Source organism: Salvia hispanica, chromosome 5, assembly GCF_023119035.1.
Source record: "Salvia hispanica cultivar TCC Black 2014 chromosome 5, UniMelb_Shisp_WGS_1.0, whole genome shotgun sequence".
Lineage (NCBI taxonomy): Eukaryota > Viridiplantae > Streptophyta > Magnoliopsida > Lamiales > Lamiaceae > Salvia > Salvia hispanica.
In genome coordinates this window covers 14986549-15010692 of record NC_062969.1, presented here as the reverse complement: position 1 = coordinate 15010692, position 24144 = coordinate 14986549, and the positions used below count along the sequence as shown (strand labels likewise).

At 37.8% G+C, this 24144-nt stretch overlaps 4 protein-coding genes across 7 annotated transcripts; 3 read left to right on the top strand and 1 right to left on the bottom strand.

Moving 5' to 3' along the window:
- Positions 1 to 543: 543 nt before the first annotated feature.
- LOC125187523 (WD repeat-containing protein RUP2) lies at positions 544 to 1908 on the bottom strand. The gene has a single exon (XM_048084129.1). It carries the CDS (start codon positions 1863 to 1865, stop codon positions 720 to 722), a length of 1146 nt encoding a protein of 381 aa, XP_047940086.1. The 5' UTR covers positions 1866 to 1908; the 3' UTR covers positions 544 to 719.
- Positions 1909 to 9859: 7951 nt separating this feature from the next.
- LOC125188889 (DNA mismatch repair protein MSH3) lies at positions 9860 to 17240 on the top strand. Of its 4 annotated transcripts, XM_048085979.1 has the most exons (14): positions 9860 to 10834; positions 12099 to 12293; positions 12409 to 12573; positions 12664 to 12762; positions 12877 to 13122; positions 13497 to 13751; positions 13847 to 13978; positions 14254 to 14514; positions 14599 to 14670; positions 15278 to 15427; positions 15717 to 15921; positions 16033 to 16199; positions 16380 to 16690; positions 17016 to 17240. In XM_048085979.1, exons 1-14 carry the CDS (start codon positions 9962 to 9964, stop codon positions 17071 to 17073), a joined length of 3189 nt encoding a protein of 1062 aa, XP_047941936.1. In that variant the 5' UTR covers positions 9860 to 9961; the 3' UTR covers positions 17074 to 17240. The 4 variants fall into 4 exon arrangements, with proteins under 4 accessions (XP_047941936.1, XP_047941934.1, XP_047941933.1 ...); XM_048085977.1 differs by having other exon boundaries at positions 15717 to 16199; positions 16380 to 16682; positions 16879 to 17240; XM_048085976.1 differs by having other exon boundaries at positions 15717 to 16199.
- Positions 17241 to 19107: 1867 nt separating this feature from the next.
- On the top strand, positions 19108 to 20566 carry LOC125187824 (chromosome transmission fidelity protein 8 homolog). Its single transcript, XM_048084469.1, has 3 exons — positions 19108 to 19436; positions 19532 to 19730; positions 20315 to 20566. Exons 1-3 carry the CDS (start codon positions 19287 to 19289, stop codon positions 20371 to 20373), a joined length of 408 nt encoding a protein of 135 aa, XP_047940426.1. The 5' UTR covers positions 19108 to 19286; the 3' UTR covers positions 20374 to 20566.
- A 1328-nt stretch (positions 20567 to 21894) lies between these two features.
- LOC125189137 (heat stress transcription factor B-2b-like) lies at positions 21895 to 23631 on the top strand. The gene is made up of 3 exons (XM_048086371.1): positions 21895 to 22209; positions 22287 to 22553; positions 22633 to 23631. The coding sequence occupies exons 2-3, from the start codon at positions 22299 to 22301 to the stop codon at positions 23368 to 23370; spliced, it is 993 nt and encodes a 330-aa protein (XP_047942328.1). The 5' UTR covers positions 21895 to 22209; positions 22287 to 22298; the 3' UTR covers positions 23371 to 23631.
- The last annotated feature ends 513 nt before the right edge of the window (positions 23632 to 24144 follow it).

The following is a 24144-nucleotide window of genomic DNA, read 5'->3' as shown; positions in this document are numbered from 1 at the left end:
TAGGTGGACTAAAACGCCATAAAAAACCGTGTAGTGCAATTTGAGTAACAATGGGAGAAGAAGCTTCGAAATTGCGAGAAATTGAGAATGCGAGAGGTAGAAGTGTAATATTTCGTTCATTTGTTGAAACGAATATTGAGGTAGCTTCATAAACTCAACAATACGGGCCCTCGTTACTTTATAGGACTGATGACAATTAAATCTCACCCACTCAAACACCAACAAATTACTAAATTTGACCCAACTTCTAATAAAGTGCACACGGCCTAAAGTAGTAAAAAAATTGAAATGCTTATGTATATGGCAGATATAACCACTAAGCCATGCAATTGATTGCTACTTGATGTTGAACGCTTGTCATACTATTTTTCATTTATATGCTATAGTAATAATATTCATACACAAGAAATAACGTCATAGTTGCCATTTTGAAATGTCCACCGTCACTTTTCTTCATTTTAGATTAATAGCTCTATTCACTCATTTTGTTTCCCGTTTCTTAAAATGTGTGCAAGTTAGATGATAAATAGAAATTGAAGGAAGTAATTAAAAATGATGAAATAAAAATAAGTAATAGTAGGACACTCTGAATAGTGAATTAAATCAAATAAGGATGAAAACGTAAGTATAAATTCTTGTCAAAGTGTAAAACTCTTTCTAAATACATAAGAAAAATTATACTACCAATAATCCTATAGCACAGTACGTATCATATCAAATTATGAATCATCCCCACTTTTTCTTTCACCCTCAAATAGTTGCAACATCCCATCGGAAGCACCAACCACCAGCATGCACCGCTCCTCTCCGGTCTGGCGCCAGCACACGCTGCTTACAAAACCCGGTTCACACCCGGTCCTCGGACCGGTTTCCAGCCCTCTGACCCAAACCGGGCCGGCCCATCTCCTATCATACACATAAACCCGGTTATTCTCGGAGCCGCAGCTCAGCAATCCCCCGTTTCTCCAAACGGACAGCCCTACAAATCTCTTCGTGTTGACATGCCCTCGATACGTCCTAATCACACGCCCATCCTCCGCATCCCACATCACCAAGCTCCCGTCCACCGACGACGACACTATCGTCCGCGCATCCATAAACTTGGTATACGTCACGGCCTTCTCGTGCCGCTCCATCACGAACACCGGCTCGGCCGCCCTCCGCACGTCGTACCCGTAGACGCGCCGGTCCGCGCACCCGGCCACCACGAGGGGCCCGCCGAAGGGGCTGAACTCCACGCAGCAGACCGGGCTGCGGGCGGACCGGTCGGGCCGGACCGCGGCGACGGACCGGTCGCAGCTGCGGGGGTCCCACAGCTGGACGGTGCCGTCGTCCGAGGCGGAGGCGCCGAGGGTGGGCCCCCAGCGGGAGTAGTCGATGGCCCAGACGCGGCGCCCGCCGTGCTCGTCGCGCTCGGAGACGGGCACGCGGCGCTCGAGGTCGTACTCCATCACGACGCCGTCGTAGTCGCCCGACCCGATGACCCGGGAGCCCGACCCGGGGCGCCATTTGAGGCTGCTGAGCTTGGCCGAGGCGCAGATGTAGAAGTCGCATGCGCCCGATCTCAGCGACGTCTCCGTCGCGTAGATTCGGATCTTCCTCGCTATGCCGCCGGTGGCGAGGAAGGCGCCGCCGTCGTCGAATTCTGCGACCCCGATGGCGTCGGAATTGCCGGCGGGGGAGGAAATGACGGCGGAGAGAGTGAATTCCCAATCACATCTTGCTTCATCATCGTTAACATGATGGTGTAGTTCTTGTTTTGGATTTGAGATTATTTGTGAATTTTGGAGGGGAAAATGGGAGGACAAGTTTTTCATTGGCCATTCGACTCCTAAATCTGTTTGTGGCGGAGAGTGAATGAGCATGTTTTAGACGATTGGTAGCATAGGCGAATTACTACCTCTATTTGTATATTCTACGGATCAAAAATAAATACACCATTAAATTAGCTTTGACGTCTCAATTTAATGCATTCTTCAATTTTGTGATTTACTCCCAATTAATTAAGAAACGGGATTAATCCAAGCACTTGGTTTGCATCTATTAGTTTTAAATACTATTTAAGATTGAAGCATGTGAACGTTATATGGCTTTGTATACAACTAGACAATTAATCCCAAAGTTACATAATTAAAAAAAATCCAATTATCTTATCTATTATGTGTGAGAATGAGCTATAATCCAACGTGATTCCTTATTGTGGAAAACCAATTACCCTCTCATATTCTAAAAGCACAGAGGTAAACTCAGATATAAAAAGGGTGTATTCAGTTCCCAAAAGAGGCCGACTATTTTTTCTTTTGGATAAGAGCACTCCCCATGGCGACGGCGAAAATCCGGCGATTTTTCGCCGGATATCGCCGGCTATTGGGAGGAGTTCGGCGATAATCCGGCGAAATTCCTACCGAAATTACGCCAAGCGGCGTTTTAACGCCGGGCTATCGCCGGATCATCGCCGGCCACTGTGGGGAGCTGTTCGGCGATAATCCGGCGATGATCAATTTTTTTTTATTTTTTTTTTCCTCAACGGTCATATTCTAATTTCTACCCCTATAAATATTTCATCCTCTTCCTCCATTCATCACCCACAAACTTCATTCACACAAATTTTCAATCTTTTTTCTCTCCATCTTTATTAAATGAGTTCTGATTCATCGTCTCCCGCTCCCACCGGATGGGATGTAGCGGGTTTCGCCAACAACCCAATCAACAACTATATCTCCCGCCGTATACAAAGCGAGATCGCTCGAATGCAGCAGCCACCCCCCCAACGGCCAATCCGCGTCCGCCCGCCAGGGTGTCTCAACCGAGTCCGCCCGCCAGGGTGTACCGCACAACGAACATGAACGGTTCCAGGCGTTCATGGACATACACCAGAAGGAGGCCCATCAAGCACTACAACACGATATCATCGAAGAATTGTGGGCAAATAGAAACCGCGCCCACCGCCCTTGAATTTTTTTTTTCTTTGAATTTTTTTTTTTGATTTTTTTTTTCCATTCGTGTACTTTTTTTTTTATTTAATTTTCTTCGTTGTAATGTGTACCCGTGTTTAATACAACGAACTTTATTACTATTATTTGTTTTATCTTATAAATTAAATAAGCTAGCTTTATTATATATAAAAATAAAACAATTAAATTAGTGATGATGTAAAAATGAAATGTTGAGTTAGGGAGAAATAAGGGAGAAACCATTGCAGAGGTTGGCTAAAAGTTGGCTAAAAACTGAGGATAAATTTCGGTGCTGATGTGGCGCTGATGTGGCAGGAGTTAGGGAGAAATAAGGGAGTTTATCCCCAAACCATTGGGAGTGCTCTGAGGACATATTCCTTTCACCGCCAATATCTATACAATACAATTAAGTATACTTATATACTCCACCTTGTAAAATGTAAATTGTAACATAGAGTAGTATATCACTTGTGCAGTAAGAGACGATAAAAAATTATTTGACCAAATAAAAGAAATTTGGGTTTTGAATTGTTGGACAGTTGGGAAATGATGTATGAATTGAGAGTATAATTGTGCAAGTGGAGGAGAGAAATAGAGAATGGTTGGTCGTATATAAGCCTCTAATTCAGTAAGCTTTATAATTTAAGATATGTGGACATAGGCTCATCGACACCAGCATATTACGTGGTCTAAGCCAGGCCTTTTATCCTCTATTTCTATCTCATGATGCACATATATATAGAGCTAGCTAGTTAGTACCTTACCTTAATAATATGTCACGCATTTTCATATATGCACACACAAGCATATTGGTCTGAAAATATATATGTATTTCTGTATTGTCACCCTCAATCGCTTTGTTATTAATTTGTGTGGATCGGCACACGATACAATGGAAATATGAAATATACTTATATTTCTTTATGAAGGAGAAAATCATCTTTACGTAGAGAGATTAATTAAATTGGGACTTTATCTGAGGAGATATATTACTCTTGAATTGTTACTAGCTGGAAATAGTCATTTTACATAGTGAATACAAAAATCATATCCACAAATTTAAAAACAAGTCATTCTTACCAAAATGCCCTTTAGCAAAATAATTCGTGTAGTTAGCAATATTGATGTGTATGTTCATAAATGGCATTGATGGGATGTAGGAAAGATAAATTTAAACTTTATAAACAATGAAGAACTCATTTTTGAATATGATGATGGGTCACTCAATTGATTAATTCAAGAATGTACATTCAATTTTGTTTAGACATATATAGTATAGAGGCGTGGCTTTTTCTTTGCCAATGAATGCTGCATGTTAGTACAGCGCTTTCAGTTTTATTTACATATACCAATATTTTTTGTATGGCTAATTATAGTTCCATACAACTACCATTACAAAATTCAACAAGTTTATATATACAAAAAATAAAATAAAATCATTTCTTAAATTTCCTATATTACATTTGGATCTCTTCTTTTTTGAACTTGAAATTCATATGAGGATGTGTAGCCTCATTGCAATACCAAGGATCCACGTCCGAATAGAATTAATTATTTTTGACTTAAAAGTCGTCTGAGTCGTCTCTACTCTCGGCGAGAAAATCAAAGAAATCCCCAACATAATAGGAACTCACACCCGTGCTATGCACGGTTCATTTTATTTTATTTACTCTAATTTGAAATAGTTAATAAATCTTATTCCGTTTTTGTTTTATTTTTGAAAGGCCATGATCCACATAATTCAAATCATGGAACAATTGAGTTTGAATAGAAAATTGTTTAAAAAATGACCAAATTTAAATATTTAATAGTATTTGAATTTGACTAACTAAAATGATAATCTACAAAAATTTAATAGTATTTGAATAGTATTCAAGTCTATAATAGTTTAACAACATGTCCTCAAAAATCAACAAAAATAATTAATAGACAACGACCTGAAATAAAATGATAATCTATAGTATTTTTTAAAGAGTTAAAAAATTTGATTGAGAAAGGTAATATAAAAATAGATTAAAATATAATTATATTTATATACAAAATATGATAGTAAAAATAGATAAATATTATTACTATATAAACACAAAGAAAATAGGATCGTGTGGAGACTGTTAGATTCTGACAATATAGTGTGATAAGCTAATCAAAAGATTTTTGAGTGACGGACTCAAGTAAAGTTATTTCATTATTCACCACCAAGTCATTCCCTTCCATTATACTCATAAAGCTACAAACCAAACCATGTTTTAACATGAGATCTGCATAGGATAAACTCAACCAACATATATAATAGATAATAGCGGTAGCTATCATTCATCATTATGTATAAATTATCAATATTGTTGCATGCCCCGCTTGAACAATTTTAGCCTTAGTTGTAAAGTCATCAAACACCGTCAATGCTTTAATAGATTCTAATACCTGCAAGATAATATAAGAGACTCTTAGCATAATGATTCAAAACCCAACTATAATGATATGTTGGAGGATTCCTAATAGAGGAAAAAGAGTGTTAATTTTCATTTTCAATAGTGAGGATCTCATAGAGTTTCTAGTGGTGGATGAAGCCATTTTTTTTTCTCTTACGTTTTTAGTTATGAGAGGAAAATTGCTTGATAATGTGTGATGATTCAATAAGTGAGAAAATTTATAGAGAAAAAAATTGCTAGTCAAAAAAAGAAATTAATGGTTCGATTGTGTAGAAGGTAGAAAAGCCAAAGAACGTATTGATCAATGCGTTTAGCAATAGCATCAATGCGCAACTATTTAATTTTCAAATAATTGACTAATAAAAGTAGTATGAAAATGGAGTGGTGGGATAAATGACCCTGGCTGCCTTTATCGGTGAGCTTGAAGATCATTCTTTTTGAGAAAGTTCCCATCTTCAACTATTGGCTATTTATTTATAATTTATAACTAAGATAATGTTTACTTATCAAAACTTAAAAAGTAATTTATTTATATCTTTGAATAAAACTTCAATATCGGAAATATAAGAGCATCCACAATAGCGGCTAGCCCACAGGCTAGCCGATTCACGTCGCTAGCCGGTCGGCTAGCCGAACTATTGGGATCGGTCAATCGCGAATCAGCGAAAGAATCACCGTGGGCTAGCCGATTTGAGGGCGCTGGCCGCCATTGTGGTGTGCCGATCGGCCAGCGCCAATTTTGTTTTTGTTTTTTTTTAAAACCTATATATACGCGATTTTAGTTTCATTTTCATTTGCACCACTTGTTTTAACGAGTTTTCTCTCTCTCTAAATTTCTGTACAAGAGCAACATCGAGCGATGAGTAACGCGGGTGGTAGCAGTGGTGGTAGTGGTGGTAGTGGTGGGGATACTGAGGAGTACGAACGGCATATGAACGAGGCTATGGAGGCCTACATGAACCGCGAGCTAGAGCGGTACATGCGAAGGGTCTAACAGCAGGCGGTAACTCGCCCTCCACCGGCTGTCCACCGCCGAGCGTTGATTTATCGGGATCACGTAGCTGCACATCAGCGGCTATATGACGACTACTTCGCTCCGGACCCGCGGTTTCCGGCAAACATGTTCAGGCGGCGTTTTAGAATGCGCAGGGAATTGTTTATGCGTATCGTTGACGCTTTGGAGCGTCGATATCTTTATTTCCGCTTCAGGCGATGCGGCTGCAGACTAGGCCACACCCCTATCCAAAAGTGCACAACGGCAATCAGGCAGTTGGCCTACGGAGGCGCGACAGACATGTGGGATGAGTACTTCCACATCGGTGAGACGACTTCTCTGGAATGTCTGAAGTTTTTCTGTCAGGGCGTGATTCAAATTTTCGGTGAGTAGTACCTTCGAAGCCCTACCCCCCAAGATTGTCGGGATCTCGATACGGATGCACGGGGAGCAGCATGGGTTCCCCGGGATGTTAGGCAACATAAATTGTATGCATTGGGAGTGGAAGAACTGTCCGACTGCCTGGAAAGGGGCCTACACGACCGGCTACAAGGGAAAGAATCCCACGATGATCCTCGAGGCCGTAGCTGATTACCGGCTGTGGATCCGGCATGCGTATTTTGGGGTAGTCGGGTCGAACAACGACCTCAACGTCCTCAACTCGTCGCCCCTCTTCAACGAGAAGTGTTAGAGCATCGGTCCAACCATCTCATTTGTGGCCAATGGCAACCGGCATGATATGAGCTACTACTTGGCGGATGGGATATACCCTAGGTGGCCTGTCTTTGTGAAGACGATCAGGCACGCGGCGGATGACAAGAAGGGCTACTTTGCGGAACGGCAGGAGTCGGCGCGCAAGGACGTGGAGCGCGCATTTGGTGTGCTCCAGTCTTGATGGGAGGCAATTAAGGGTCCAACGCGTTTGTGGGATGTCAAATGCGTTGCTGATATAATGCACGCCTGCATTATCATGCACAACATGATCGTCGAAAACGAAGGCGTACAACTGACTAGTTGGGCCAATGACGATGAAGCCGGTCCAAGCCACGGAACGGCACCCCTAGCGTACGAAATGGGGTACCTCACGATGAAGTCGGCCGCCTCCAGGAATATGCTGACATGCGCCAAGTGGATGCTCATATTCAACTCCAAAAGGATATAATTGAAGAGTTGTGGGCACGGAAGACTGCACGACGATAGTTTTTTTTCTTTATTATGTAATTTATTTTTTTAAATGAATGTACTTTTTTTTAATGCAATTAATGAATTTTCCCGTATATGTCTTGTAAATTTAATTCTGTAATTTAATCGTAAATTTAATTCCGTAAATGTGATTGTTTTGAATGATTTTTATTGCGGTTGACCTATGGCTGGCCTAAGGCTAGCCTATTTGAGTAAAATGCTGATGTGACGGGTGGATTTTTAGTGCTGCTGACGTGGCAGAGAGAGAGAGTGACTGGCCTATGACTGACCTATTCTTACTGTGGATGCTCTAAGTAGCATGCTATATATGAACAAATATTTAATGTAAGATTTGAGGTGATGATAGTTATATTTATAGTAGCCGGGAGGTGATCAATTCCTAACTAATTATCAATCCAAAATTGAGACCAATTTTTAACCATTAGATTAGAAGATCTTGTGGTTGATATAATGCCAAATGTAATATATTTTAAATTTAAATAATTATTAATTAAATTGAAAGCATATTAACGTCAAATCTTATATGGTAATTATAACTAACTACTTTCTCTCTCCTCAAAATCATCTCAAATCTTTAAATTTACGTAACTCTCTCAATTTAAATTATTTTTTCGCAAAAAATATATCAAATTAAAGATAATTTAATAAGGATTCCAACGAGATCTCAATTGCATATGTTCCGACGATGTTCGGGTGATGAAATTTGATAAATTATATTTCAATTTTCGTACATGTTGATTAACAACTTTTATCAACAAATGCAACAAAAAATCTCAATATATTGTAGGCAAAATCCCAATGTTATGCATGTCCAATCTCAATAAAAATGTGTTGATATTTTCTTGTCCTTGTGTTGATATTCTAATGTCATATTGTCGATATTTGTAACACACAATGTTGATATAAAAAACACTCACGAAAATTATCAATGATAACATAATGACGATATTATGCTTTTGTTGATATTTTGTCTACTATTTATTGAGATTTGTGAGCTTTAATCTCATTCACTCATTTTAAAATTTAAAGGTGGAGATTTAATCTTGATTTTGAATTAGGGTGCTATAAGCATTTAGAATATGACCCTATAATAGCCATAGCTATCACTTATAAAAAAAAAGTAACGACAATTCAAATACTCTTAACTAGATGATAAGGCTAAATATCAATATTTAAGCCTTTTTTTTTATTAAACTGCTGGCTAATCTAATAATAATGTCATTAAACCTTTCTAACCTTTCATTTTCTATATTAAACATACTTATTTTATAAATATTAAAATTCATCCGTAACTTATAAATATTTTAAAATAAGATCAAATTTCGGCTTTTATATATATGTATAGATTAGGAAGTAGCTCTGATTACCATGGACGTTGGTTTGTATACTTAGATATTACTACTGTTATCATTGCCATTGTTCAATTCTTATGTATTTCTCCATAGTCTATGATCTCTATCGCAATGAACTCAGATAGTATTTATTTTAGTTTTACAAGATTAGTTTATTTATATTTATTGTTCGTTTTAGTTTTATAAATTTCATTTTGTTTATTTTTGTATCGTTCGTTTTTTTCCATAAGTTCCTTTTCTCTATTATTTTATTGATCATTTTCGTTCCATATAGTTCTTATCTCGGTACATGTATAAATATCCTATGAATACTTCGAATATTACTCCCTTTGTTCTAAGATCACATCGTTTAGTAGTAAATACTCCCTTTGTTAATTGTTCTAAGATTATTAGAGTCTTTATTCACGAGATTTAAAAAATTGATGTGTTAAATAATAAAGTGAAAATAACAATGTAAGATAGAGAATAAAGTAAAAGAGACCAAGAGAGAGTAAATATGAGAGATGATAAAATTTTTGTTAAAAAAAAATGACTCAGCTATCTTGAGATAATCCCAAAAAAAATACGACTCGACTACCTTTAGACCAGTGGAGTATAACTATATAATTTTAGGAGTATTTTTTATTTTTTGAAAATATATTCTTTAATTTACGTTGAATTTCTATATGAAATTCACCTAATGCAATCTAATAATATCATTTTGAAAAATAATTATTAAAAAATTAGCATATATAACTAGTTTTAAGCCATCTTTCCTCCATATTAAACAAATTTTCCACGTGATTACAATTTTGATATTTTTGAAATTTTGTGTAATGAATTTAGTACTACATTTTAAAACTATTAAATTAATGCAATATTAGAATAATATGTATTTATTAAAAAAAAGAAAAGGGAGAGTGATACAACAGTTGGAATGGTGCGTGGCGCCAAATCCGAAGAATTACGAAACGTCAAAAACAGAAGCACCGCTGCAAACAGGCGGCGCGGCGCCTCTTCCCCGACCACCATAGCTCACGCCTCACTACAATGGGCAAGCAAAAACAACAAATCATTTCCCGTTTCTTCGCCCCCAAACCCGACCCCTCCGCTCGAAACCCTCCCTCAACCCCACCCCCCAAAATCGCTACCACCGTCTCATTCTCCCCCGCCAAACGCCTCAAAACCGATCACATCCACAACAAACTCACCGACATCCCCAATCCCGATCCTATCCTTCACCAGAAGTTCCTCAGCAAGCTCCTAGAACCCTCCCTCGATCGTCTAGAACCTTCCCGAATCACCAATTTCCCAAAATCCGGAAACCCTAAGTACACTCCATTAGAGAATCAGGTAATAGACCTCAAAAACAAGTACCCTGACGTGCTTCTGATGATTGAGGTTGGGTATAAATATCGATTTTTTGGGGAGGATGCTGAAAATGCTGCTAGAGTTTTAGGTATTTATGCATACATGGATCACAACTTCTTAACTGCTAGTGTGCCAACTTTTAGGCTGAATTTTCATGTGAGGAGGCTTGTTAGTGCGGGGTATAAGGTTGGTGTTGTCAAACAAACTGAGACTGCGGCCATCAAGGCTCACGGCGCAAATAAGTCTGCTCCTTTCTGCCGGGGGCTGTCGGCCCTGTACACCAAGGCTACTCTCGAGGCTGCTGAGGATTTAGGGGGTGGAGAGGAGGGGTGCGGGTCCGGGTCGTGTAGTAATTATCTGTTTTGTGTAGTGGAGAGGGGTGGGGAAGCGGATGCGAGGATTGGGGCTGTGGCGGTTGAAATTTCGACTGGCGACGTTGTTTATCGCGAGTTTGATGATGATTTTACGAGAGCTGGATTGGAGGCTATGGTTTTTAGTTTGACTCCTGCTGAGTTGCTTCTTAGAAGGCCTCTGTCTAAGCAGACCGAGAAGGTTGTTTTAATATTCGTTCTTGATTTCTTATGGAAAATTGGTTGCATAGTATTGATATTGTGCTTCTTGTATGTCACACGACATTGGGAGGTGTCAGAAATGGAAAAATTAAATAATGTTATGACAAGGCGACCTTTATCATATATTTGGATTCACTTATGCTTTTACCATTAAGAAATTTTGATATTGTCAGTTTTTCATTATTGTAAGATTCTCTAATAGAATTTTGACTTCTGTTGATAACCATATTAGGATCATCTGTGGAATGTTAACTTGATATACATCTGGTCATGGTAGTTCTTTTTCCATTTAAGTATTACACTATTACCTAATTAAGAAGAATTGATATTTCAATCTCTGAAGGTTGGAATATTTATTTCAGGAATTGCTTAGAGTCTTTTTCTTCTCATGGGATAAACACCGCAGTTTTAGCACCTATTTTACACTTTAAATGCATTCCCTGATGCTCTATGAAATTTTGATGTCGTGGTCCAGGTCAGAGGTTTCAGAAAAATCCAACAATTAAATTTAACATAGGCCGTACTGTCTCTTAACTGTCATCAGAATTAATTCCTCTCGAAAACATTCTATAAAAACTAGATTTTGTTAATGGGACACAAAACCATGGCTGTTACATATGTCTAATAATTCAATCTACACAGAGAGGCCAATCTTTTGTCATCAATGAATTACTCAGGTCATCTATAGAAACTGTAACTAAGAATTCTATAAACATGTCATTAGATTTAGACCTCGTTTATGGAAACTGGAACCAGAAGTTGCAGAGATCTACCCTAATAGAAAAAAACAAAACAAGAAAACAGAGTTAAAAACGTTTTTTGTACAGTCTTAAATATGTGATCTTTATTTGTCTCCTCTAATCTTCATTGATATATATTTCTTTTAAGTTTTCTGTAAAACATTTCTAGATTGCTTGGCAACTTATGAATTTTCACTTTTGTAATTGATCATTCTAGGTTTGGATGTTTTAGAAACAGTCTGAACATAAAGTATGTTTTAAGTCACAAAACCTTATCCACAAACGAACTTTTAATTGCCATCATTTCTAACTACCCTTGGAGACAACGATGACTTTTGTCTTCTAGAAGAATTGGAAAGTGATGCACGTTGCAGACTTGACATTGAGCAACCTCTTATCCTGATACAGTTTTTGTGTTTCATGTGCATATCCTTGCATCATCAAGGTTCTTTCTTTATGCCAACAATTTATATATACTTATTGATTTAGTCTTTCCCTGTTTAGTTGCTACTGGCATATGCTGGACCTGCCTCAAATGTCCGAGTCATGCATGCTTCGCAAGGTAGCTTACGGGATGGTGGTGGCCTGTCTGAATTGATATCACTATATGAGAGTTTAAGCAAAAGTAACAACACCTGTGGTGACCAACAGAACATTATAGCTGCAAATGGCCAAGGCAATAACTGCTTGAGGTTTGAGGTCCGACTGACTTCATTTTATGGCCTTTTTAGTTGTCACTTGTCAAACGTATCCATGTCATGCTTATATTGCTGATAAGTGTTTTTTTTTGCCTTACGATTTATTCAATCTGAAGGGGTTAAAAGCTATGCCTGAGTTAGTCATTCAAGCATTAGCTTTAACAATTCATCACCTGAAACAATTTGGGTTTGAAAGAATTCTTTGTTTGGAAGCTTCGTTTCGACCTTTTGCTAGCATCACAGAGATGACCCTTTCAGCCAATGCTCTTCAACAGCTAGAGGTCAGTGGTTTAGTCATATTTTAGGGTTCTATGCAACCCGGTTTCAAAGGCAGTCTCATCTTGATTCTTGATTACCATGTCCAAGTGAAGGTGCTGAAGAATAATTATGATGGTTCCGAATGTGGATCCCTGTTGCAATGCATAAACAATACCCTTACTGTTTTTGGATCTAGGCTTCTCAGACACTGGGTATGGAGTATACTAGATCCTGCCATGTTCTCTATAAGATTTGGTTTCCCTTCCCCTTCTGCTACTTATGCTTATTGATGTGTTTTACTTGATTTTCTCAATATTATTTTGCAGGTAACTCATCCTTTATGTGATAGAAACATGATCTATGCACGTTCAGATGCTGTTTCTGAAATATTGAAATCCATGGGCTCTTGTTCAGTGTCTGAGGTTGGTTCAAAAGAGGAAAATCCTGACATCATGGTAGTGCAGCCTGAACTCCATCATACAATATCATCTGTTTTGACCACTTTAGGACGAGCACCTGATGTTCAACGTGGGATTACAAGAATTTTTCATCGAACTGCTACCCCATCTGAGGTAACCAATAAAAATTGACCTAAAATGCTCTGATGTTCAGCCCTATCGTAATCTACGCTGCTCTTCATGCGAGTGCCATTGCTTACTAATATCATATAAACTCTGATCTAGTCCTTTTTAAACTTCCTTCCGTGAAGTTCAAGCCCTATTAATACTTTTGATTCCTGAGAAATTATTTTCATGTGCTAGGTGAGTTTTCTGCTGTGTAATATTTGTTTCATCATCTTTCACTGTATTAATTTCATTCCAGGTCGGTATTAATTATTCATGAAATTACCTTTCTGCTTTGGATCCAACATTTTCTATGCAGTTTCTTCTTTACAGCTTTCCTCTCATGTAGTATTTATGACTATATTCTTGGGAACACTGTACAGTTCATTGCAGTTGTTCAAGCTCTCTTGGTTGCTGGAAGACAATTGCATCAACTTCAAGGTCATATAGAGGACATAAACAACAGTCTCAGAGACAGGACTGTGCACTCTGGTTTGTTGAGAAAGGTGATATTCACAGCCTCATCCTCCAGTGTTATAAATACTGCAGCAAGACTCCTGTCTCATCTTAGCAAAGAAGCTGCTGATCGACGGGATTTTCATAACCTTTTTATTGTTTCTGATGGAAATTTCTCAGAGGTATGATCGAGAGAGCATGTGTGCCCATCCAGATTATTCTGTAAGCTCTGTCATACCTTGATCTAAATTTGCATAAATGTTTGTTGCTTTTGTAGGTTGCTTCAGCCAAAAACAAAGTGCAATTGGCCAATGAGATGTTGCATGAATTGCTTCTTCAGTATCGCAAACAACTGCGTATGCACAATCTTGAATTTACAACTGTATCTGGAGTCACACATTTGATAGAGGTACTTCTATTAAATTAAATTTCTGGTATGATCAATAGCTTCTTTGATTTCTCAGTACAGCCCCCATGTGCCTCCCTTAACAACTTCATCTCCTTAACATAACTTTGTCCATTAACTATTGCATGTGCTTGCTTCATTTTGTGCCTATTTTAATTATAAGCTCGGATTTTCTCTTATGTGAATGGTTGTTCTTTATTTCTATATAAGATGTACCGGTCTATGACTCTATGTATGTTTGTTCCACTTCCCTGCATTGACATAACCTCTGTTTGCAGCTGTCTCTTGATGTTAGGATACCTTCAAATTGGGTTAAAGTAAATAGCACGAAGAAAACAATTAGGTACCATCCACCTGAAGTATTGAATGCCTTAGACCAATTAACTCTGGCTAACGAGGAGCTGTCAATTGTTTGTCGAGCCACTTGGGAAGGGTTTTTGAAAACATTTGGTGGATGCTATTCTGAGTTTCAGGCTGCCGTTCAAGCATTAGCCACTTTGGACTGTTTAAATTCACTTGCCATGCTATCTAGGAATAAGGTTCTGTTGTTATATGATTCCGACTTCATATGCATAATTTTCCAAGGGCTTTTGCTAATATTTGAATTTGCTTTATCATTGCAGAATTATGTTCGACCTGTTTTTGTAAGTGATGAGGAGCCTAATCAGATTATCATCAATAGTGGCCGACATCCAGTATGTAGTCTACATCTGTATTGGTGTTTGTCCATTTGTTAGCTTTCATTTTTGTTTTAATATTCTTCCCATCTTTTCATGCTTTTTTTTTTGCTGGACTAAAGTTATGATTATCATGGTTATTTGCACTTGAAGCAATTGTGAATGTCAAGGAGGTTTAACCATGGAGTCTTCATATTATAGTTTACATGTATAATGTTTTATTTCACTTATAAGTATATGGACATATCCATCTGATAGCCATATTTGTATTAATTTAGTTGCCATTTTTTTCCACTTATAATTATAGTTTTTCATTTTTATGTGTGTAACTGTGTTCTCCTGATTAATAATGCATTAATGCTATTGGGCAATGGAAGAGATTTTCCTCATAGTGACTTGTACTTTCTGTTCTGCTTGTTAGTGGGATTTACAAGCTTACTGGGATAAAATAGCTTTGCTGCATAAGTATGTAACACCAAGTGCAATGATAGTTCTCGATATCTGTCATGATAGCCATTGAAGATTAATTAGCTAGGAGCTGTATGTGATTATTCATTCTAAGACATTTTAGAGTGTAATTAGCCTGCAATTTTGATTAAGGCTTTCTGCTCATTAACTTCGACAGGTTATGGAGAATATCCTGCAGGATACTTTTGTTCCAAATGACACAAATTTGCATGCAGATGGGCAATACTGTCAAGTTATTACCGGACCAAACATGGGCGGAAAAAGTTGCTATATAAGACAAGTTGCTCTCATTTCTCTCTTGGCTCAGGTAATAGTAAAATTGTGAGTAAACTTAGTGTAGAATAGAAACCAAGAATGGGTATGTGATATTTAGACTTAGATTTGCCAATTCAAAAGTAGATTTTAAATGAATTATTGCACTCACGTGACCGTAATCACTTACATTGAGTTTGTCAAATGTTATTATGACTTACATTACACAAATCACTTTTATTTTATGAGGCGTGTACAAGTTGTTCATTCCATTCTTCCTATGACAATGTTTTAGAAGCTAGATCCTCTTCACTCTTCAGTATCTGTTCTTCTGATTTCCATAGGTTGGCTGCTTCGTTCCAGCATCATCAGCAAAATTGCATGTTGTTGATGGCATTTTCACTCGGATGGGAGCTTCGGATAGTATTCAGCTAGGGAAAAGCACTTTCTTGGAAGAATTGAGCGAGACATCTCACATTCTTCAAACCTGCACATCCCGCTCATTGGTCATAATTGATGAACTCGGAAGAGGCACAAGTACACATGACGGTGTGGCTATTGCTTATGCTACATTGCATTACCTACTTGAGCATAAAAGATGTATGGTCCTCTTCGTTACACATTATCCAGAAATACTCAGCATTAGAAATGAGTTCCCAGGATCTGTCGGAGCATTCCATGTTTCTTATTTGACACAAGAGAAGGATGTTGATGCGGAGCTCAAGGAGGTGGATACTGTGAATCATGAAGATGTAACCTACCTTTACAAGCTTGTGCCTGGGGTGTCTGAGAGAAGTTTTGGGTTTAAGGTCGCTCAACTTGCACAGGTATGCTTTTGACACTCTTTGTAAAAAATTTGGTTGAAGCAATAATTGTGAAGTACTAACAAGTATAGTGACCTAGGTTATTCGGATATTCATATTCCTGGACTTGAGCTATGGCTTTCTTGACCTAAGACTTCTCTTGTCTTATGTTCTATTGACACTTATGTTTAATCTTGATTGCAGTTACCTTCTTCATGCATCAGACGTGCTGTTATGATGGCAGCTAAGTTAGAAGTAGAGGTATGCGAAAGAGAGAGCAGCAAGTCTTTGCACAACAGTTCAAAGTCTCATGATAAATCTGAAGATTCAGATCATGCCTGTGTACCTATGGATTGGTTGCACACACAAGCAGATGAAAACTCAGAAGAAGTTGAGAAAGCTTACAAGGATATATTCTTTCACTTAAATCTTGCCATCCAAAATGAAGATGGTGCTGTAAAGAGGCTCCATAATTTGGAGCATGCTAAAAGCCTTGCCGACAAGCTGGTAAATAGGTAAAACTTGTCTTTTGCAAGAAATTTATGATGGAAACTGTCGATGTTCTTATTCATCTTTGCGAATGTGTTAAATTATTTGGTGGTTGAATGATGAGTGTGTTATGCTAGTATTCAAACTAATGGTTTTTTTCTCCTTCTGCATGACTTGGCACATTTTATTCATTGAAACCTCGATGCTTTTCCAGGTAAACAGAGGTAGACTGGGGAAATATAAAAAATGAGCGTTATCACAATCAAACTCTCTGTAGATGCATATGTAACGCTGCCACTGGAATGCGAGCATGCTTCGGCTGTGTTGGTAATTGTAGTCTATCCATTTCAGGACTAACGTAAGAGGCTGCACGTGTAGGCGGTTTTGTAGCATGGTGTTCTTACTCTGATTATCTAGTTGGCCTCTATCCTAAATGTATGCAGATCATCTCCGATTATTTAGAATCAATCAGGTATCTTTTTGAACTTTTATGTGGCCTAGAGTAGTACTACTATATGTTTTGCTATTAGTATTACTGATGATTCTATAATTTTCGGATATTTTATCCTTTTTCTACTTTTTGAACTTTAAGGTTAATTTTGTTAATTTCAATACCAACACTGAGGATTGAGATTAAATTAACGATGCAACCGGCCACAAGACTTTTTGTTTGAATACGCTATTTATATAATTTTAACATCAACTATGTCTATATCAAATTATCAATGGGTATATACATCAGTCTGTATTACCAATTTATTCAAGTACTTGGAATTTGGAAAGTTGACCAAAATTTAAATTCATATACTAGCCCTCTGACTTTATTGCTATATCTGTATTTTCGTTTATTTTATTATATATATGACCTCTTATTCTTTTGATTTGTGGCTAACTAGTAACCACCATTTGGAGCGTGTACATTTAACAGCTTACATTCTTCAAGTATTTATTCTAAATTAAATTTATATAATTCCTCGGTCCTATAATAGATGTCACATTTGGGTGATGAAACGAAATTTTAAGAGATATTATTGTTTTGTGTGTAAAGTGAATAGAGATCATATAATTTTATACTCCCTTTGTCCCATTAGATATGTAACGTTTTCCTTTTTAATTTGTCCCATTAAAAATGAAAAGTTTTCTAGAATTGAAATATTGCTATCGCTATTTTTTCATCTCTCTTATTTTATCCTCTTTCCATTAACTTACAAAACAACACTACATAGTCGATTCGTAAATGTTGCATATTTAATGGGACGGAGGGAGTATATTGATACGAGGGACAAGTTTTTTATAAAAATGAAATGTGACATCAATTTGGGACAAAGACATGTACTAGTATTTTCCAATTGATTCTCTACAACCATGAATCCGTACACAAATGATAGTGCAGGCTGAAGAATATTAAATAAGAAGTCAACGAGTAGTTTAAGCCAAAAAAGTGGACTTTTACAACACAAAACCATATTTTGTGGTACGCGTAAAGAAGTGGGTTCTGATCTTCAATTAATCCTCGCTATAAATATGTTATAAAATCTGATCAAAGTCATATAGCTACAAACAAACACCATACTCTAATTAATATCAACTGCAAAATCATAGAGCTATAGGTGGGGGTGTTTAATTTCAAAGTTGATTCAGACATGAGATGTTCATTGTTGGTGGTGATGTTAATGATTTTGTGTGCGCAGATGCATCTAACAAGTTGCAGAAACATTGATGCTGCAGCTAATGAAGTAAGAATTAGAGCCAAGTTTCATTACACTTTTCTTCGACACTTCGCAACAGTTCCTAAGTACTGGAATCGAAGCAAAGCCAAAAACTTGAACACTGTGTCAAAAAGGCTTGTTCCTGGTGGCCCAAATCCACTCCATAACTGAATCAATGAAAATGTATAATAGTTTTTGTTATGTTTTTTCATTCCTTGATCATTTTTCGGGAGAAGATCTACTTGACGTCAATGTAGATTTTCAGGACATTATATATGTAAATGTTGTGTTCTCATGTTATCAAAGTTTTGTTTAATTGTCAATTTTTTCTTTTTGGTCCGACGCACAAAGTAGTTTATTTCCATTTTTTGGTACGAGGTGGCCACTTTTTTTACTAATAATATTCAATTACTTCTTCTTGCTATTTCTCTCATATTTCACCACTTTAGCATTAAAACTCTTGTCGTTTACAAAATTTCTATTTTTAGAGGACATTCCTATTTTTAGGGGCCGGAAAATTTGTACCATGCATACACTGTGAAAGACAAACATTTTGTAGAAGATTTCCCTGATTTAGATACCATGTTAAATTTCATAGAGTAAAGACTTTATGACTTTGTTTCTTTTGATTTGAATTTTGAACCGAAGATAATTAACAACATCCACCGTAGATTCTCGCAACATTTCATCATCCCCTACAATCCTTAATTATAAAGAAGACGAGCTTCATTTAAAAAAAAAAAAAAAAAATCGAAGCATAAGCCGAATCCCTAAACGACTGCGTTCTACTATCTCTTGCGAGGGAAAAAGCATTGAGTTAAGACCTTTCCCGCCAAATCATCCACCCCCAAAACCCTCACAAACACACACACACACACCCCACCGTAGAAAGGAGTGAGATTTGAAATCGGAGATGCTAATACAGGTGAAGTGCAGTTGCGGAGAGAGGCAGTGCCCTGAATGGGCGATTGTGGAGCTTCAGGGCACCGTCGAAGCCCAGCCCTCATTCCAAGACCGCATCCAAAACCTCCAAATCGGCCTTCTCTGCCGCCCTTCTTCCGAGGTATAAACAATCAATTTGTTTCCCACTAATCCACTTTCCTTGATCTCGCTTAGAATTTGATGAGTTTCAAATGTTGTATTTTTGGGGGTTTTCAGGAAAGTTACACACTTGTAGTGGGGTACCATGAGCTGACCGGATCAAAACAGAGTTTGAAAAAGCCTATTTTAGTGTTGAAGAAGATCGAGGTTGGGGATGAGTCAGATTCAGATTCAAAAAGGGTGGAATTAGACGTGATTGGAGTTATTCGCCACAAGATTTTGTTCAAAACCAGGCCTAAAGCCCTTATATCATCTAGTAAGCCTCCTCATTTCTATTAAAAACATTTACACTACATATTTTGATTCATATAAGGGAAAATCCCCAATTCTGATTTTTTTTTAATCTGAGGCTTAGATCATTGCAATGTCCTCTTGTTCAGAGAGTTGTTTGGCATAGACATGGCTATACATTATGGTGTGGGATGGCAACAGAATTTGTGCATAATCTAGAACTAGCACTGTATGATTGTGGCAGTAAGACTTGAATTATGCTTGGAGTAGACTAGACTGGGATTTAATGTCATATGTGAAGGAGTAGAAATGGTCTCATTGGTTAATGTTTCTTAGATGGTGTGGTGGATTCAACACAATTTGTAGACATGTATCCTCAAGTGTGGCTTTCAATGAAGAGAATGATAGTGCCAATTGGTCATCTATTTCTGCAACTCAAGTTTCAGCTGAATTTGATGACAACATCAAGCAATATCTATCTATATACATGCATTGTACAGGATCACCATGCCTGTTTCCATATTGAAGGAAACTGTCTTACTGCACCCCAAGTCTTTGATGTTGTATTCAAGAAATTCATTCTCTCCTATTGCTGTTGATTCTTGGCAGGACCTCAACCAGCTGCAAAGGGAAAAACCAGTGCCCATGCTTCTTCTGTGCTGAACTAATCCGGAATAGAGCTATGGTAGCAATAAGCCTAATGGATTTGAAATGACCAATGTTACTGGTAAAGATCTGTTGTATAAGTTTGAATTGTAATGGCCAGTTATATTTTATGTACGGAATTATATGAAGAGTTGGGTCGTATTCAATCACTTGTTAACAATATTGCTTCCAGCACGAAGCCTCAACATTCACTTATCTTGCTTCTTTCCATTGCATCTACCAGCCAGTTCACAGCCTCCTTTATCCCCATTCTGCAATACATATTACAAGTTGGTTACATTCCTTTAAGTGGAAATCGGAATTAGCTTGAAATTTATAATCTCGATCGTCTAATTTATCGATGTCCAGATACCGAGGGAGTTATCAGTTGATACGGCTTCTTCAAGATCCTGTGCAGCACAAGAACACAGCAGGGTACTTGTTCAAACTTCTTTTTGTTCAACCTATCTTCTTTAGTTTACATTATCTATTCTTCTAAAAAAGACTGAAAGAAAAACACCAAAGCCTTGATTGCATAAGAAGACTGAGATAACTCGAAGTCGTATTAAATGCGATGAAATGATACTACAAGACAAGTAATGAACTATCCTCCTCAATTAACATTTAACCAGGATGACACAGTTACCTGCTTGTTAGCAAGTATTGACACTGGAGCTCCTTACAAATCTTCATGCTACTACAATACCAGAGACAAAGCTGAGGATACCTTTTTGAATTCAAACAAAAAAATAGGCAGCAAACAGATACTGCAACAGTTGTAATCTCAGAAAATATTACCAAGTGCAGATTTTGAATCTTCAAAATGGGGCGGACAGGCAGCATCAACTACAAATCACAGCATGTACCTCTTCATACGAAGCTGATGACAATTATATCTTGCTTCATAACAAAATTTCACAGAACCATATAAGCTATAACCATGTCAAGTTGTGCTATGGATCTTATACAGTTATGCTATGCATGACCGTTTGGATAAAAAGATTAATATTTTGTAGGACAAACAGATGTTTGAGGACTTCAATTATTGGTAAGAAAATATTCCTCAGATTTACAAAAATAAAAGGAAGCACAAGGCATAACAAATGCCACTCTTATTAATCATTGTTTATTAAAAACAAACAAATTGTAATCATAACATTCTTCTTGATTTATTTCTGTTCAAACATGAGGGCCCCATAATTACCATGTGAATGTAGAATGTATCAAGTGTATGATGTAAAACTTATTTTCTATTTCTCCATATAGCATTCATAGAATAAATTATGCTTAAAATATGTTATCACTTTCTTCGGTCCAAAGGTCATCAGGTCCAAATTAAATTCGAAAAGGCTTATGCACTTCCTTTCTATTGATTCCAGTCAAATATCTAACACAGAAAGGGATAACTTATGCAGATATTTCTTGCATGTACACACAAAAAGAAAATAAACAATAGTAGTAATATAAGAGACATTATTTACATACTGTTGTTAGTTGTTACGCTTCTAATTAATATTGGTTTAAATTAGTAGAAAACGTTCAAGAAATTTCAACGCCACACTATTTGGGCTCCTCAGATTTAATTGAGCTGTCTTCTTCTATCCACTCTCCTACCGCCACGTACGCATGCCCCACGAAACTTCTCGTTGTTTCCTTCCCTTGCACTGTTTTCTGTTCTCTCATCATTTTTTTCCCATTTTTGTTTCTCTATCCCATCAATATTTGCTCTTTTTTTACTTCTTCTTCTTCTCTCTCTCTCTCTCTACATTTATTTGTCACAGAACCTTCTGGAATTACCACACAACCTTGGCGCTTTCCCTCTCTGGGAAATTAGATTTCAACCGAATTAACGCCTGCAGGTATAATACTATCCGGTTTTTGTGATTGATTTAGCTGCGTTGCCTTTGAATTGATGATAGGTGTTGGTGCGGTGTAGGTGGGCGGCGTTATGGCTCTGCCACCGGGGGATCGGAGCGGCAGCGGTGAATCGACGGCCGGCGATGCACCGCGCTCTCTTCCGACGCCGTTTCTCACAAAGACGTATCAGCTCGTCGACGACCAGGCGATCGATGACATCATCTCCTGGAACGAAGACGGATCTGCTTTTATCGTTTGGAATCCCACGGAGTTCGCCAGAGATTTGCTGCCCAAGTATTTCAAGCACAACAATTTCTCTAGTTTTGTTCGCCAGTTGAACACCTACGTAAGCTCGGATAATCTGGATTTGTGGTTCACCTTTGTGTTTTCTGTTGTTGACGATTAAAAAAAATTGTTGAATTTAGGGATTCAGGAAGGTTATGCCGGACCGGTGGGAATTCTCTAACGATTGCTTTCGGAGAGGCGAGAAGAAGCTTTTGTGCGACATTCAGCGCCGAAAAATTTCTCAGTCGTCTCCGGCCGTCGTGGCGGCGGTGCCACCAACAATATCCGCGCTAAGAACGGTGTCTCCGTCCGATTCCGGCGACGAGCAGGTGATTTCCTCCTCCAATTCACCGGCTGTGGCACGCGATTTCAGCGGCGGCACATCGGAGCTGATCGGCGAGAACGAGAGGCTGAGGAAGGAGAACTCGCAGCTCAACAAAGAGCTGAGCCAAATGAAGGATTTATGTAACAATATTTTCGCTCTGATGTCGAATTACAACAAGAGCGGCGGCAGCAGCAGCAGCGACCAGCAAACGCAGCTGTCAGTGGCGGAGAACGCGATGAAGCCGTTAGATCTGCTTCCGATGACGAAATTCTGCGAGGAGATCCAGACGGCGGTGGTGGCGGCGGCGGCGAACGGCGCGGAGGAGAGCCATATCAGATCGGCGGCGGAGGAAATAAGCGCGAGATTGTTCGGCGTGCCGATCGGAATGAAGCGCGGGAGGGAGGGGGAGGGGAGTTCGGATATGGATTTGCAGCTGCAGCAGCCGTTGGGTGATATCAAATCTGAGCCGATGGATGAAGACAGCAGCGGCGATGAGCGGAACTCGTCGTGGCTGACGCGGAGCAGCTCGCGAAATCGGAAGCTTCTTAATTGATGCATGCTAGCTGTATGGTGGGCTGCACCGCAGAGGATTAGATCTTGGTGTAGAGGCGCGTGTATGTATTAGATGAGCCACGTGTGAAACAGACTCTCGTGTCTCACTGTGGAAGGACCTCAATCCGGAAGCTTCCTAAAGTAGTCCTTTTTTGTATTTTTATTTTAATAGGCTATTGTTACTTTACTAGTAGTATTTTTATTTAATTTAAGAGTAGTGATTTAGAGATATAATTTCTCTATGTCACAATACATGCCCTTATGTCTTTGTGCCATAATTATATTTTATATGTGGACAAATATAATCAAACGCTATTTTTGAATAAAATCAATTAGCATGATCATTAGGGGGTGATCTAATTTCTATAATAAAGACTAATAAAGCTAATAGTGAAATTCAATAGAGTATATTATATATTTTACATAGGAATAACATAAAAATAAATACTCAAAAATCAAATTAGAGTACTAATATTATAAAATACATAAAATTAAAATAATAAATTCAATTAGTATTATATTTATTTTAACTAAGGTTCGACAATAATTTTCCAAAAGTTAAAAATTTGAATAAATTAAATTTTCAAAATTGAATAATTTAGAATAGTAAGTATGATATAAAAAAACCTACACCCAATTAGTATTAATATATTATACATATTTTCTTAAATTTATTTCATGATATAATGAATTGAGCTAATAACTCAATTATTTATAAAGCAAAAGAGAAAATGCCTTGTAATTATTTATTTGATCGAAGTTTGATTGCAATGTT

Bases quoted from the DNA above. Each gene is read 5' to 3' on its own strand.
- LOC125187824 (XM_048084469.1), top strand. From the start codon at position 19,287: ATGCTAATACAGGTGAAGTGCAGTTGCGGAGAGAGGCAGTGCCCTGAA. The intron at 19,437-19,531 runs GTATAAACAATC...GGGGGTTTTCAG, and splicing joins TCTGCCGCCCTTCTTCCGAG to GAAAGTTACACACTTGTAGT. The intron at 19,731-20,314 runs GTAAGCCTCCTC...GATTCTTGGCAG, and splicing joins TAAAGCCCTTATATCATCTA to GACCTCAACCAGCTGCAAAG.
- LOC125188889 (XM_048085976.1), top strand. From the start codon at position 9,962: ATGGGCAAGCAAAAACAACAAATCATTTCCCGTTTCTTCGCCCCCAAA. The intron at 10,835-12,098 runs GTTGTTTTAATA...TTCCCTGTTTAG, and splicing joins TGTCTAAGCAGACCGAGAAG to TTGCTACTGGCATATGCTGG. The intron at 12,294-12,408 runs GTCCGACTGACT...TTCAATCTGAAG, and splicing joins ATAACTGCTTGAGGTTTGAG to GGGTTAAAAGCTATGCCTGA.
- LOC125187523 (XM_048084129.1), bottom strand. From the start codon at position 1,865: ATGCTCATTCACTCTCCGCCACAAACAGATTTAGGAGTCGAATGGCCA.
- LOC125189137 (XM_048086371.1), top strand. From the start codon at position 22,299: ATGGCTCTGCCACCGGGGGATCGGAGCGGCAGCGGTGAATCGACGGCC. The intron at 22,554-22,632 runs GTAAGCTCGGAT...TGTTGAATTTAG, and splicing joins TTCGCCAGTTGAACACCTAC to GGATTCAGGAAGGTTATGCC.